This window comes from Plectropomus leopardus, chromosome 23, assembly GCF_026936395.1.
Source record: "Plectropomus leopardus strain MGB_pleo_1.0 chromosome 23, ASM2693639v1, whole genome shotgun sequence".
In the NCBI taxonomy this organism is placed as follows: domain Eukaryota; kingdom Metazoa; phylum Chordata; class Actinopteri; order Perciformes; family Serranidae; genus Plectropomus; species Plectropomus leopardus.
Window position 1 is genome coordinate 21,796,218 of NC_142198.1, and position 16,587 is coordinate 21,812,804.

Below are 16,587 nucleotides of genomic sequence, written 5' to 3' on the forward strand. Positions count from 1 at the left end.
TCCACCTCGCTCTGCTTTCGTTTTTTTCCGTGTCTTCCCTCCACCTGCCATGTCAGCTCGCAGCCGCCGCTCTGTCTATCGCCGCGTCCCTCTTTCATCCTCACCTCCTGCTCTCTCCTACACACTTTTTTTATTTTCTTTATCATCTGCTCTCCGTTTCCTGTTGCGCTTCATCAAATGAAACCTTGTAAACATTTTTAAATGAAGTGTTTCGGCTGAGTTTCTGTCGGCGGGCAGCGGCGTCACAAACAGACAGAAAGACGGAGAGTTTGACTGAAACGCTGAGTTTGTGTTTTCCTGCACAAACTGAAGTACATTTACTGCACAACTAACCTGAAAAACTGTGAAGAGTTCAACCCGAAACACAAAAACTCAGCATCACAGCAACACTTGATTTACTTTGGGGCCACTTTTGCAAAATGAAAGGGGGCCCCGGGGCCCGGGGCCATACTGCAGCCCCAAACATGTTTATAGGATTTTTATGTATTTCAAAAAAATTTATGTAATTTCTAAGAGTTTAGGACTCAAAATGTTTCCAAAATAACCCTGATATAAGGGCGTTTATCAGAACGTAGATCACAAGTAAGATTTTAGGACATTTTTAGGATTTCAGGGCATTCGTAAAATTTTAAGACATTTTCAGGATTTTCGGACATTCGTCTGATTTTAAGACATTTTTAGGATTTTAGGACATTTGTAAAATTTTAAGACATTGTTTGGATTTTAGGACATTTGTAAGATTTAAGACATTTTTAGGATTTTAGGACATTTGTAAGATTTAAGACATTTTTAGGAATTTAGGACATTCGTAAGATTTTAAGACATTTTTAGGATTTTAGGACATTCGTAAGATTTTAAGACATTTCTAGTATTTTAGGAGATTTCTAGGAATTCAGGTTGTTTCTGTGATTTTCAGATGCTTCTCAGGTTTTGGATATTTCTAGGATTTAAGAACATTTCTTGGATTTTGGGATGTTTCTAAGATTTTAGGACGTTTCTAGGATTGTAAAATGTTTCCAGGATTTCAGAACATTTTAAGGATTTTAGGATGTTTTTAGAATTCTGGGACACTTCACGGATTTTAGGACGTTTTCTCAGGTTTTGGGACGTTTGTAGGATTTTGGGATTTTGAAAAGTTTCTGGAATTTTGGGACATTTGTCAGAGTTTAGTGCATTTCTCGGATTTTAGGACATTTCCAGTATTTTCCATAAGTTGGGTATCTCTGTTTTGATTCTCTATTACAGATAAAAAAATGAAGTCAAATTGTTTAACCGCAGATTTCTTCACTTTAATCCTCGAATGTTTCTAGTGAATGTTTACACTTATTGCAGTTTTGGGGACGTTTCAGCAGCTCGTTCTTTGTTTTGTAATTAGCTTTAGATGGAAACTCAGCAGCCGACTCTCTTTTCTCTCTCGTCTGTTCTCTCGTTTCTCTGCAGCAGCAAAAGAGGAAAGTGAATAATTGGGGTTGTTTTGGAGACTCTCCAAGCTCTGCCTCTCTCCCTCTGTCAGCAGTGTTGGACGGATTAACACACACACACACACACACACACACACACACACACACACACACACACACACACAGACACACACAGACACACACAGACACACACACGCGACATTTAACAGTGCCAAGCGACACAGTGAGGGGAAATTGATTTAGGGTTTCTCTCTGCGTCCTTCACTCTCTGGATTTGTCTCCCTCTTTCCTCTCTCTTCTATTTTCCCGTCCTTTACTCATCTCTGTCTTCAGCGTGTCTTCGTCTTCTCACAATTTGAGGTTGAAAAGTCAAAACGTACCAGATGTAATTTCCTGGTTCACTGTCGTGTAAAATATTTATAATGTATTTTTGCTCGATTCAGATTCTGTCTTGATTCTTGATTTTTCCTCATTCTTCCTTTGATACTTTTCATGTTTGTAGCACTGAAAGAATTTTTTTTCCCCTCCTGCACCTCCTCCCCTGCACCTCCCCTCCTTCTCTTCTCTCCCTCTCTCCTCTCCTGCACCTCCCCTCCCTATCTCCTATCCTGCTCCCTCCCCTCCTTCTCTCCTCTCCTGCTCCCTTCCCTCCTTCTCTCCTCTCTTGCACCTCCTCACCTGCACCTCCCCTCCTTCTCTCCTCTCCTTCTTTCCTCTCCTGCACCTCCCTTCCTTCTCACCTCTCCTGCACCCTCCCCTCCTTCCATCCTCTCCTTCACCTCCTCCCCTGCACCTCCCCTCCTACTCTACTCTCCTGCTCCCTCCCCTCCTTCTCTCCTCTCCTGCCCCTCCCCTCCTTCTTTCCTCTCCTGCTCCCTCCATCCCTTCTCTCCTCCCCTGCACTTCCCCTCCTTCTCTCCTCTCTTGTCCCTCCCCTCTTTCTCTCCTCCTCTGTGCCTCCTCTCTCAGGTTTGGAAACAGCTGATCGTTACACCATCAGAGCCCGGGGCCATTTCACTGCAGCATGTATGTGTTTGTGTTTCACTCGATGAAACTACATCGAGCGTGTGTGTGTGTGTGTGTGTGTGTGTGTGTGTGTGTGTGTGTGTGTGTGTATCTTGTCGCCGCTCTCTTGCCTCAGTGCTAATAAACGCAGATGATCCGTGAAGACTGAATTCCCCTTTAAATGGCAGCCTTAATTATTAAAGGTGTTTGAGGCGGACGGCAGTACACATAATCTCAGCGCGAATAATACAGCGCGCTCAGAGTGTGGGACAGCCGTGAGTTTTCACTCTGATTACGTTTTCAAAAGACGCACAAAACTGCACAAACATCAGCCTGAGATCACGTGACCTGATTGAACCCGACGCTGACAAACGTGAATCTGAGACCTGAACCGACTCAAAGAGAGGAGCAGAAAAACAACTCAACGTGCAGAAATCTGCATATTTATCACGTCTGCAGTACAAATAAAAATACACCAAAAACACCAACCATTACTACATCATCTGATGAAAACCTACATTACTAATACTCAACATATGGCCCACGTGCCATATCTGGACCCTGATAGAGCGCCAGGTGGCCCCCCAACCATTTTCTAATTCACAAAAAATAAAGTGATTCACACTCAGAACTGGTTTTGTACTTTTAGGTTACATAAGATGTCAGAGAGCATAAAAGAGCATCACAATAGAGCTTTTTTATAAGCCGACAGAGGTCCTAGTTAAGACCCTAATGTCCAAAAATCATAGAAATGGCCAAAAAATTGGAAAAATGTCCCAAAATCCCACAAAGATCCCAAAATCAGAAACATTACCTGAAACTAGAAACTTACTAAAATCCTTAATATCTTAAAATCTTAGAAACATCCTAAATATGTCCTAAAATCAGAGAAATGTCCTAAAATCCCAAAAACGTCAAAAAATCCTATAAACATCCTAAAATCAGAATAATGTTCTAAACTCGGATAAAACATATTTAAGTGCTTAAAATCTTAGAAACATCCTAAACTCCTAAATATGTCCTAAAATCAGAGAAATGTACTAAAATCCTACGGACATCCTACAATCAGAAACATGTCCTTAAATACTAGAAACATCCTAAAATCAGAGAAACGTCCTAAAATCACAGACACATAAAATCCGAGAAACATCCTGAAATCCTAAAAAAGGTCAAAAAAATCCTAGAAATGTCCTAAAATCAGAGAAATGTCCCAAAATGTCCTACAATCAGAAACATGTCCTAAAATACTAAAAAGTCCTAAAATCAGAGAAAAGTCCTAAAATCCTAAAAACGTCAAAAAATCCTAGAAACGTCCTAAAATCAGAGAATGTCCCAAAATGTCCTACAATCAGAAACACGTCCTTAAATACTAAAACGTCCTAAAATCAGAGAAAAGTCCTAAAATCTGAGAAATGTCCTAAAATCCTACAAGCGTCCTGACATCGGACACAGGTTTGGGGACCTCTTCAGTCACGTCTCTGTCCTCTCTGTCTTATTTGTTTTGATAATTTTGTCTTTATTTTTCATTATTTCTTCCTTTTACTCGTTTTTTACCTCCCCCTCTCCTCCGTCGTTGCTCTTCTTTTTTCTCCTGCTTGTATTCGTCCTCCTCTCTCCCGCTTTACTCATTTCACGCCTCCTCTGCGCCTCCTTTTCCACCTGTTCGCACTTTCTCCCTTTATTCATCACAGCGGCCCAGAATGCACTGCAGAGGTGTTGTGAAGGGTACCTGCCACTACACCTCGCCGCCAGCCAGCTGGACGCGGCTCGTTACTTCCTGTGTGTCAAACGGCCAATCAGAGCGTCTATTTAAAGACGCCGGGCATGCTGGGTAACCCGTGGCGCGTGTGTGTGTGCGCACATCACACATTAAGTCGGAACCACTGAGTCGAAACCCAAAGTTACTTTGGAGTTACGTAACTGCTTCAAACCCCCGAAATAACCGCGTTCACCCCTCCGTCTTCATCCTCCTCCCTCCTCTTTCTGTTCAGTTTATCAGGAGCGAAGCTGAGCGGATCAATAACCAGTCACTTTTCCAGGACTTTTCCAGGACTTTGAGGCAAATGTTAGACAACACAGTGATTTTTGAAAACTCTGGCGAGTCTTGTTTTTCTTACAAAACTTTTAAAATTGTTATTATTATTCCAAGTTTTAGGCAATTTTTTATTATTTTTGGCAATTTTTTTCTTTAAATGTTTTGGGGGTTTTGTCTTTAAAAAATGGTGATTTATTTTCATTAAAACTTTTCGGTGATTTAAAATTTTTTTGGCCTTTTCTTTAAATTTATTTTGGTCATTTTTTTCCTCTCAAAGTTTTTTTGGTGCATTTTTTAAAAATTTTATTTTATTTTAAAAATGTTATTTAATACTTTTTTTTAAAGAAATCACGTCTTCCAAACCCATGAGCCCACCGAAATAAAAACAGAAAAAAATTACAGCCGCATATTGTAAAAACGAAAATCGTCTATTTTCAAATTTCCAAAGGTCCTTGAACACATGTCGTGTTATTACACAGGTTTGCAAAACCAAATTCCATTACTTTTCCAAAACTTTTAAGGTAAATTTAGTTTTCCATAACTCCTCCAAGCCTGGACATTGGTATATGCAAATTAGATTAAACAAATGTTTTTATCAAAGTATGAACTCTGATGAAAGGAGAGAAAATAAAGGAGACAAGACAGAAGGAGGAGAGAAAAGGAGAGGAAGCAAGGAGAGATGACGAACGAAACAATTTAAGAGGAGAAGGAACAACAGGAAAAGAGAGGAGGAGGAGGAGGAGGAGGAGAAATAATAAGGAGGAGGAGGAGGAGAAATAATAAGGAGGAGGAGGAATTTTAAGGATGTTGAACTGATGATCTGGTTTCCCTGGAGACGCAGACACAAGGTCAAAAAGGCAGAGAGGAGGAGAAGAATGAGGAGACGGAGAGGAGTGTGAGGAATGCTGAGCTGGACTCTGTGTGTGTGTGTGTGTGTGTGTGTGTGTGTGTGTGTGTGTGTGTGTGTGTGTGTGTGTGTGTGTGTGTGTGTGTGTGTGTGTGATTTGCATTGATCTCGTTGGAAAATGCTGACGATGATGGACTCACACTCACAAAAACCCGTCATGTTGGAGCAGCTCGTTCTCATTATAGAAGTCGTTACGTAACGCCTCATTTGCAGCGATTTCTGCGTACGATCCAGACGCCAAAAGACGCCTCTCATGTACGTACGACGACTCTGCTGAACGGCGTCGGTTCAGAACGCCACCTGACAGAAACGTACGCTAACGTGACCATCAATCAGACTTCATATCACTTTTCATGCAAACAAAACTGTAACAGATACAAATAAATAAATAAATAATAAGAGTAATAATAAACAATAAATAAGTAAAAGACTGAAACTATAAATAACAGCACAAGTAAAATAATAAATAAATATGTTAAAATTAATAAAATGATGTATTATTTAATGTGGTGATATCATATTAGTGGATATCATGAAAAAAAGAAGAAAAATATCCCCAAAACTATATTTATAATACACTTAATATCATCTATAAAATTATGTTAATAATAATAATAATAATAATAACAATAATAACAATAATAATAATAATAATAATAATAATAATATTTTCTAAGCGTTTTTTTTATGCACACATGAATGTTTCTATTAACTTTTTAGTAATTTATTGTTATTTTCTTGGGCCATTTCCTGTTAGGTAGATCGTTGTTTTTTTAAGAGACTGGGCTTTTTTGTTCGGGTTAAAAAAGTGTGTGAGTGTAAAAACGTGTGTGTGATCCGGCATTAAAACTTCACAGCTGCTTCATTATACCTGACTGGATTCACATGAACATGTGTTCGCATGCATACAGCTGCGTGTGGGACTGTTTTTGTTATCTGCAAGTTTAAGTATCTGCAGGTCTCAGACACTTCTCACACACACACACACACACACACACACACACACACACACACACACACACACACACACACACAGTCCCGGCATTATATAATTAGCTCTAAAAGCCCGGTGTTGGTAAAACATTGTGGCAGCACTTAGTGTGTGTCACCTCGACCTCGACACACACTGAGACACACACACACAGACGCACGCACGCGCGCGCACACACACACACACACACACACACACACACACACACAGAGCCGGGAGGGTCATCCAGGGTGACAAAGGAGAAGAGAGAGACGTGAAAAGAGTAAAAAACAAAGAACGAGTCAGCAAGAAAGAGACGAAGAGAAGAGAAGATAGAGCGAAAGTGAAGGAAAGAGAGATGAGAGGGCGCGAAAAGAAGAGAGGATGTAAAATTAAGCAATGAAGCGATTTTGGGGAAAGAGAGAGAGAGAGAAAGAGAGAGAGAGAGAGAAAGAGAGAGAGAGAGAGAGAGAGAGAGAGAAAGAGAGAGAGAAGGTAAAGGAAGTGACAGTAAAAGAGAGACGGAGGGAAAGAAGCTGCGGTACGTGAAAGGCTTACGTAAGTGTCCTGACAGTGAACGTCAACCGTCTCCTGAGACACACACACACACACACACACACAGACACACACACACACACACACACACACACACACACACACACACACACACAGACACACACACACAGACACACACACACACACACACACACACACACACACACACACACACACACACACACACACACACACACACACACACACACACACACACACACACACACACACAGAGGGCATCTGGAGAGGCTAATGTGGCATCTGTTTGTTTGTCAACATCTGCTGTTGTCATGGCGTCCAGTGGGACAGTGTCCTTTTCTACCCGCGTGTCTCTCGCACTGCGTCTCTCTGTCTCCGTCTCTGTCTTTTTTCCTGTCGTTACGTCTCTCACGAAGACTAAAAAGCCAGCGAGAGCAGAAATCAGGCGGCCTTTTCACTTAAATTTTCATGCATGGACGTGAAGACAAAAACCAAATACATGTTTTTAAACTGAAGACGGGATTGGACTAAATTTCAGTGACCGACGGGAGATCAAACCGCACTTTTTCATCTCCTGTGACGAAATCATGACATTCTTTATCATCTTTCCAAAATTTCCTCCATAAGCATGAACACAGTAAAAATGATCAAAAGCTGAAGAATGAAAAGTGTAAAACGGCCGAAAAGTCGACACTTTAGGACATTAAAGGAAACTAAAGTCCAGTGAGGACACTTTGGGTCGTTGGTTCGGTCCAAAGTTTGTGCAAAGGAAAATTTGGGAAGGAGCCTGGAAAATGTTTCCGTGGAGTCGGACATGTTCGAGTGTGAATTTCCGTCACTCCTCTCGCGTTCGTCCTCCATCGCTGATACCCGTCGCTCCACCTTCTCTGCTGAAGAAAACCGTCTGTTGACATCTCCTCTAAACTCCATTAACTCCCACTCTCTCTGTCTGTCTCTCCCGTCCTCGTCCCTCTCTCCTTCTCTGTCTCTCACTTCAACAAACACTTGTGAATATGTCTGATTTTCGCTGACAGCTGTCTCTCTCTCTCTCTTTCCTTTTATTCATCTTTGTCTCTCCGTGTTTGTGTTTTGTCCTCCTCCATTCTTCTCTGCTCATCTTTCGCTTTTCATCTACGCGTCTGTTTGTGTCACTTCGCTGACTTTTATTGGCATGAACGCCGACGTGAGACAATACTGACAAACAAGCTTGTCGGGGCATCTGGAGTCTGCACACTCAGCCTGTGACAGTTTTTTAATGCAGCCCGGATTTGGAAATGTGTACGTACAACGAGGCGAAGCAGACAGTCGGATCTGATCAGAGATAACGAAGGAGGGAGGAAACTCGCTCACTTTGCAACGAGATATCGCCAGATTCAACAGTCAATTTATTCATAATTTAATCAAAAGAAAAATTACAATTTAATAAAAAAATAAATAAATAAACTGCATAACTGTAATTAAAACATTACCAGAGTGTACAAGTACAAGTGTAATTCATGTAAAGCAGTGATACTAAACTTATGGCCCTCAGACCAAATCTGGCCCCAATATGGTGCCAGGTGGCCCCCCAACGATTTCTAAACCACAATAAAAATGAAGTGATTCACACTGGGAATTGTTTTTGTACTTTTAGTTTCCATAAGGTGTCAGAGACATAAAACAGCCTCAAAATAGAGCTTGTCGTTAAAAAAAGAGCCAGTGGAGGATCCACCACACCCCCGACAGAGGACACATTTAAGACCCTGACGTCAGAAAATCCTAGAAATGTCCTAAAATTTTAGAAATGTCCTAAAATCCTGGAAACTTTATAAAATCCTAGATATGTCCTAAAACAGACATGTCCTAAAATCTGAGAAATGCCCCAAAGTCATAGAAATGTCCTAAATTCCAAAAAATGTACTAAAATCCTACAAATGTCCCAAAATGTTCTAGGGACCATCCTAGGGACCTCCTAAAATCTTACACTTGTCCTTAAATCCTAGAAATGTCCTAAAATCATAGAAATGTTATAAAATCTTAGAAACATCCCAAAACATACAAATGTCCTAAAGTCATAGAAATGTCCTAAATTCCTACAAAAGCCCTTGAGTCCTAGAAATGCTCTAAAATCCTAGAAACTTGCAAAAATCCTGGAAATATCCTTAAGTCATGGTACTGTCCTAAAATCCGAAAAACATCACATTTTTCTTTGTATGCTTTGCGAGCAAAACTCTTTATTTGTAACGTTGCTAAAGCTGCCCGACAAATATAACGCAGTAAAAAGTGCAGTATTTGTCTCTGAGATGTAGCGGAGTAAAATAGAAAGTGGTGCAAATACCTCAAATTTTCACTTAACTCATTGAAAAATCAACAAATTGGCCTGATTTCTTTTAAAAACATGCAAAGAAGGCAATGAGCAACAAAAGACAAAATGAACCAAAAAATTAGCAAGAAATTTGTAAAATGTAAAATAAAAAAGTAAAAAAAAAGAACAAATAAAACAAGGCAAACAGACTTAGAAATAGTGCTTAAAAATTATTTTTAAAAAAACCTGTAACATAACATTTTAAATATTAAATCATGATAAACATTTTATTATTCATAATATATTTATAATATATTTTCCCTTTTTTTCTTTTTTTTTTCCGAAGAAAATTTCTCTCGCTTTTCTCGCTTGTGTAATTGGTAAAATTCCAGATGTTTGCGGTGGAAGCAGAACTTTGAGACGACGTACAGTCTATATCGTGCGAAAATAAATAGTTTAAATTTCTTTCAATAATGTAAAAAGTGAGTTAAACGGTACAAAATGTCCAACATAAAGAACCTGTCGTGTCTCAGCCCTCACTCGTGTGTTTGTCCCACTCGTGTCCCGTCTGCCTCGGCGGCAGATATTTGGCGACACAGATATTTTCTCCAACAGCTGTCTTCATCTCTCCATCCCTCACTTCTCCACAGTCTGAGATATCTTATAAACCGCTGACAGCTCCCTCTTCCTCTTCCTCTTTTCTAACTCCTCACATCTCCTCACCGCGCTCCTTCTCTCCTCCTTCTGTCTCCTCGCTCTAAATTTGAGAACACGTTTTATTTTAGGGGGCTGGGAGTCGCTCCCGCAGTCTCCGCGACGCCACGGGATGTTTCGAAAAAAAAAAAAAAAACACTTTCTACTTTCTGCTCAAAAGGAGCCGCAGCCAATTAAACCTCCCAGCAAGGTGCAGCGGCGTCAGGCAGGCGGCAGAGCTGCAGCCTGCAGGCGCGTCACACCGCAGGGAAGCATGACGGATATTTAATTACTGCACGACTGTCTGCGCTGCAAAAACGCTGAAATAACGATGAAATTCTGTCAGACTGTCGGGATGAAAATGACTTTTCTTATTTAACAGAGCGCTGATTGTTTGGGTTGTAAAAATAGAGAGAAATGCCGTCACAATAACACAAAGTGAACAATGTTTTGTTTTTTTCATCCAACAAACAGTCCAAATTTCAGCATTACCAAAATTAACCCTTTGAAACTTGGAGCGACATCACTCGCAAGTATTTAAACTTTTGCAAAGTGGTTTAATTTCTCTCTTAAAAAAAAGGTGGACAAGGCAATGAGCCACTTGAGATGTAATATTTCGAGAAGAATTCGTAAAGGTGAAAAGTAAAATGAGTATATAAAAATATAAATATAAATGTCTAAATAAAAATGACTTTTAATAAAGAGAGGATTATTAGAAAAATACACCCATAAAAGTTAAAAATGGATAAAAATCTATACTTATCATTATGATAATAATATTACTAAAATATAATATAAAAATTAATAATAGTACTAAATATAATATAAAAAATGGAAAATGGCAATCAGAAACTTGGTTGTAAATATAAAAAATTGCGATAAAATAATGGATGTAGAAAATTAGCTTTTATAAGCTAGCAAAATAATAAATATAATAATAAATAATAATAATAATAATAATAATAATAATAATTTTTAAACATTTTTCCAGGTCATTTATTTGTTTTTTGTTTTTTTTTTTGTTGTTATTTTTCTTTTTTTTTATTTCAGGTTATTTTCTTTCTTTCTTTAAATAAAAAATAAAATAAAATAAAAATTCTCGATAATTTTCGGACATTTCCTCTCCTGACACTTTTTTCCTTCCTCCTGTGTTTTTGATAGAAATCAAGCCGATTTTTCAGGTTTCAAAGCATTAAAACATTTAATTCAGCTCCGTACTTCCACCACACGTCAGCGTGATCGTCTCGTCCGTCATAGCGTTACCGGCTGCAGGGTTCTGATGTTATCGTGAGTTTGAAAGTTTATTTGCTCCGTATTGACTCATCGTCTCGTCACTTCACAAGGACGAGTATGAAGCTTTATCGCTCTCTTCATCCCTTTCCGAGATCCCATTCAGTTTAATGTTCTTTACCATAAATACTCCAGAGCGACGGCGTTTATAGCTCCGCCGATCCTTCACTCTCCCTCCTTCACTTCTGTTCACAGACGACATAAAGTTCCTTCTAAATCTTCACGTACGTCGTGACTCCTGCCGGGCAAAATCCCCGTCACTGCTCCGTCTCCCTCCTAAATCCTTCAGCCTGGAAAAGCACTTTGTCTCATTGCATCTTTAATCCTTCCATCATCATCCTCAATGTTCTGCAGCATCACAACACCTTCAAGGGCAAAAAAGTCTTCCACTTCTTCACTTTATCAATATCTCTATCAGTTCCCTCCGTCCTCCGAAAATCAGTGTTATCTGATAGTATATGCCCTATTGTTTGGTCACTTTTTTAACCCTTGCTAAAGCGAAAAATTGGCAATTTTTATTTATTTAAATAAATAAAATTTAAAGAAAAAAAACTTAACTTAACTTAAATTGTAAGAGAAAATCCCCAAAAATTAAAACAAAAACCACAAAGAATTTCTAAGAAAAAAAACTAATAAAAAATGTTTGGAAATTTGACAAAATTCAAAGAGAAAAAGAATTTGAAAAAAAATTGGCCCAAATTTTAAAAGAAGAAAATATTGCCAATTTAGAAAACACACCCCAAATTCAGAGGCTCATTGCAGCAGCCACAGGTTCGATTCCGACCAGTGACCCTTTGCTGCATCCCAATATTTATATCTATATCTATTTATCTGTTTCTCTTTTTATTTATTTTGTGGTGGGGATCATTTTCCTGTTTAATTTAGTTTTTTTTACCTTTCTTTTCTTTTTGCCTATTTTCAGGCAATTTTCTTGCGATTTTTTTATAACAATAATTCCTTGCTATTTTGGATTTTTGGACCATGTGTTGTGAGGTTGCTTATTGTCTTGTCACCTTTTTTTAAAAAAAATAAAGTCAAACCACCTTGCTCGGGTTTCAAAGGGTTAACTACTCTGAACAAAACAACAAAGTTTCTCTGTGTCATGAAAACCAAAAATCACACTCGGTGCAAACTCGTCATCCCTGTGATCCGCCCTGCCCGCGAGCTAAAAGCCGTCACCAGTCCGTCTCCCCTCCTCAGATCTTTACCTCCGTCTCCTCTCGTCCTCCAGAGACACAAAGCACTTCACTTCCTGCTCTTACGTCTCCCTCAATCCGTCCACGAATCATCCCGTGTCTGCGCCGCCCCTCCTCCCCTCGCCGTCCTTCCACCTCAGCTTTCATCCGTCCGGCAGCATCCCTCTGTCGCACAGAGCTGGAGACGGCAGGGAGCAGACAGGCGGACGGACGCAGAGACACGGAGACCGCCTTGGGCTTTTCTGACTCTGTTTCCTCCTCCGACTCTATCCCATCAAATCTCCATCTCTTTGTCGCCCGTGCGGCCGCCTGATCCCTCCAGCTCTCTGCTCGTCTCTTTCTGTCCCATTAAATCTGTCTCTCGTGTTTCTCGCTCCGGCTCATTATCTCGCTCACCTCCGTCCTCTCCCTCCCCGCCCCGCTCGTCCTCCTCTCACCTGCTCGCTCGCCCTCCCTCCGTCTCTGTTGTGTACTTCCTCTGACGCTCTCACTGTCCTCTGACGAGTCCCACGAGGACAGCTACAGAGTCCCTCAATCCCTCAAAGACGAGAAAATGGACAGCACGTGTTAGAACAGAAGGTTCTGGTCCGTGATCCTTAAAACGGCTCATTACAGAAAATATCACACAAACACACACGTGTCTCAACCAGTCACCAAAAACCAGAGACAGTCAACGAGAGCACCTGAATCTGACCGCCAGGAGGACGCCGAGCGTCCTCGCAACCATTTTCTGATTCACAGCAACAATACAGTGATTCACACGGGGAATACATACGTATACATAAGGTGCCAGAAATGTCCTAAAATCCTGAACATCCTAAAATCCAAGAAATGTCCTGAAATCTTTGAAATGTCCTAAAATCTTTGAAATGTTCTATAATCTCAGAAATGTCCAGCGAATCCCAGAAACATCCTCAATTCCTTGAAATGTACTAAAATCCTAGAAACGTCCGTCAATCCAAGGAATGTGCTACAATCCTGAATGTCCTGAAATCCATAGAATTTCTAGAAATGTCCTAAAAACCTTAAATCCTCAAAAAATAAATGAAATACGAAAAATGTCCTACTACCCCAGAAATATTCAAATGTCCCTTGAATCCCAGAAAGATCCTAAATTCCTGGAAACATACTAAAATCCTAGATATGTCCTGAAAACATATCAGGACATATCTAGGGATCCCTGATACGTATAAAAACTTCTACATGCGACTATAATACATTTTTATATCCAAGATGTCTTCGAGGCTCCGTACATAAATGCCACATAAATCAAAAGTACCATAAAAAAAGCCTTTGATGCAGGATTATAAATGTGCTCCTCGTCAGGACACACATGCAGCACATATTCAAAACTATAGGTCTATGTTTCCGTCTTTATACAGCCTGTTATATATTACAGTATCACAGAGGTTTGGTAAAAACATAAAGGTTATTCATTTATGAACATATTGTGGATATTTAACATTCACACACAAAGCAACGTCTACACGCATTCATGCAGAAAGCTGCAGACGTCGACAACAAAAAGTCTTCCAAAAAGTTGCTGCAACAGTTGACTCAGGACAACTCTGTCCCTGCACACACACACACCCATGCACGCACGCACACACTCATGCACGCACACACGCACGCACGCACACACACACACACACGCACGTACGCACGCGAAAACGACGTCTCTGTCTTCAGTGAACACGCCTGCTTTGTGACCCGAGTTTAAGACCAAACCCAGGTTTGGGAAATGTGTCTCAGCATCAAAAATAATAATTTAATTAATTTCAGTTAATTAAGAGAAGCCCGGTGCGTCTGTTTTTGTTCCGTGTCGACCCCGTACGAGATGAAGTGGACCTAATGATGATGAAAGTATTCTTTAATTATGTGGTATTGCATGTATCTATACATGTGCAACTGGACCAAAAGTGCAATTTAAATATATGTGTATATATATATATATATATATATATATATATATATATATATATATATATATATATATATATATATATATATATATTTTTTTTTTTTTTTCCTAAACAGTGTGAGTTGGCACCTTGTAATTTTATGTTACTGTGTTTTTATCATACTTTTTATTATTTAATACTTTTATATTTGCATTGTTCTGCAGTGAAAGTGTTTATATCATATTATGTTTCTCTGTTGCTGCTTTCTGTGCGTTACTTTGTCATGTATAAATGTAAAAGTGAAGTAAATAAAAAATAAATATTTAAAAGTGACCGAGGAAAACTCAACGTCTTCAGCTGTTTTCTGAACTGCAGACAGAGATCTTATAAATATAGATTTAGACTCCGAGGAGTCCTTACCTCTTTTTGGTGGTACTTGATGGCCAGTTTGAGCTTGGCGAGGTCGTGGCACTGTCGGGGGTCCAGCTCCTCGCTCTGGTCGTTGTCTCTGTGGTTCAGGATGGTCTCCAGCTCTCGGGAGCTCCGGGCCTGATCCAGGAGGTCTTTGGCGAAACGCTTGCACTGCTGCGACAGCTCCTCGTACTCCTGACGAAACTCGTTCTCCACCTGCGGGGAGCAGCAGAGCGGGCGCGTCATAATTCACGAGACTGGGACTTTAGTCAGACTCGAGATGATGACCTCAGATTCAATAAAATCAAAAAACTTTATTCACAAGGACTTGTGACTTCTCTTGGACTTTAAGAGAAATCTTAAAAAAAAATCCTATAAAAAATATGCATTTTTTTTCATTAAAATTTTTGGCAATTTTAGAGGAAAAAAAGCATTTCTTTCTTTAATTTTTTTTTTATTTTTAATTTTTTTCTTTTGAAGTTTGGGGAAAATAAAAAAAAAAAACACTTGACAATTCATTTCGGTGATTTATAAAAAAAAAGCTAGTATTTTTTCTTAAAAAATTTGGGGTGATTTTTCAATGAAATATTTCGTTGAATATTCGGATTTTACATTTTTAGCAATTTTTAAAAAAAACATTTTTACCAATTTTTTTTTTACAACATTTTGGTGTTTTTCTTAATTAATTTGTGGCATTTCAAAGAAAAAAAACATGTGTACTATATAGGTTTATGAAACCACCACTTTTCCAAAACTTTCAGGGTATATTTAGTTTTAAAAAAAAAATCCAGGCCTGGAAATTGCTATTTGTAAATTCCATGACCTTTCCAGATTTTTCATGTTTCCCTACAAACCGTTATTACGATGCTGTCTCCAGCTCTCTTGAACGTGCTGCAGCATTTTCATATTCTAATTATTCAAAAATAAAGGTATTTTTTCCCAATATAAAACAAACACAACTACAGAGATTATGAGGAGATAAAAGGCCTTGAATTTACTGCAGAAGAAAAAGGGGAAATACTCCTAAAATAGATGTAAACGTCACTTACAGGAGCACATTTCAGGACACACTTAAGGGAAAGAGTAAGATAAAAGACATCGGACGCTGCTGCTGCTGCTGCTGCTGCTGCTGCTGCTGCTGCTGCTGCTGCTGCTGCTGCTGCTGCAGCTGCCGCTGCTGCAGCCGCTGCTGCTGCTGCTTCCACAAAGGTTTTAAAGCGCGTTAAGTTCACGATGTGGCGTCTCTCCAGTTATCCCCTACAATATTATTACCGTGTCTTATGCGACACCAACGAGGCCAACGAGGACTGAAACCGTTTTGGAGGCTCCTGCTGGACCAGCGGTTTACTGTGTCTCCTTTAATTTGACAGCATGTGGTACACATAAAAACCCGAATCCTGGTCCGAACACCTCACGGACCAATCACCTTTTCTCAGCCCAGAAGAATCGGCGCAAACTATTTTTTTCTGCAAAAGGAACAAAGAAAAGTCCGTTTCCGGTCAGCGATGATCACGTACCTTGCTGAGCTCCTTGAGCTCCCAGCCCAGTCTGAAGGCGGTGAGGATGGGATCTTCACTGGACAGAGCGATGAGGGACGGCGAGGCCAGAGCCTTGTAGATGTTGAGTCGAGACCGTGAATGCCGGAGACTGTCGACCTGCAGGGGGCAGCACCGAGCGACACACCGGACGGAAATATTAAAATGGATATCGATCATGTAAGATCATGTATGATCATGTAACTAATGACTGATAAAAACGTTACGGACGTTTCTTGGATTATAGGACATTTCTCAAATTTAGGACGTATCTTGGATTGTAGGACAATTTTATGATTTAAGGATATTTTCGTGGATTTGAGATAATTTCCCAGATTTTCTTTCTAGAATTTTAGGACATTTGACTTATTTTAGGATTTTTTTCGGAATTTAGGACGTTTCTAG

The 16,587-nt window shown here is 39.7% G+C and overlaps 1 protein-coding gene across 1 annotated transcript in view; it reads right to left on the reverse strand.

Moving 5' to 3' along the window:
• The window catches only part of trpc5a (transient receptor potential cation channel, subfamily C, member 5a), a 141,521-nt gene that overhangs the window by 45,946 nt on the left and 78,988 nt on the right, over positions 1-16,587 (reverse strand). Inside the window, 2 exon segments of the mRNA XM_088073698.1 lie at positions 14,657-14,863; positions 16,165-16,302. Coding sequence (XP_087929824.1) covers positions 14,657-14,863; positions 16,165-16,302 — 345 coding nt within the window.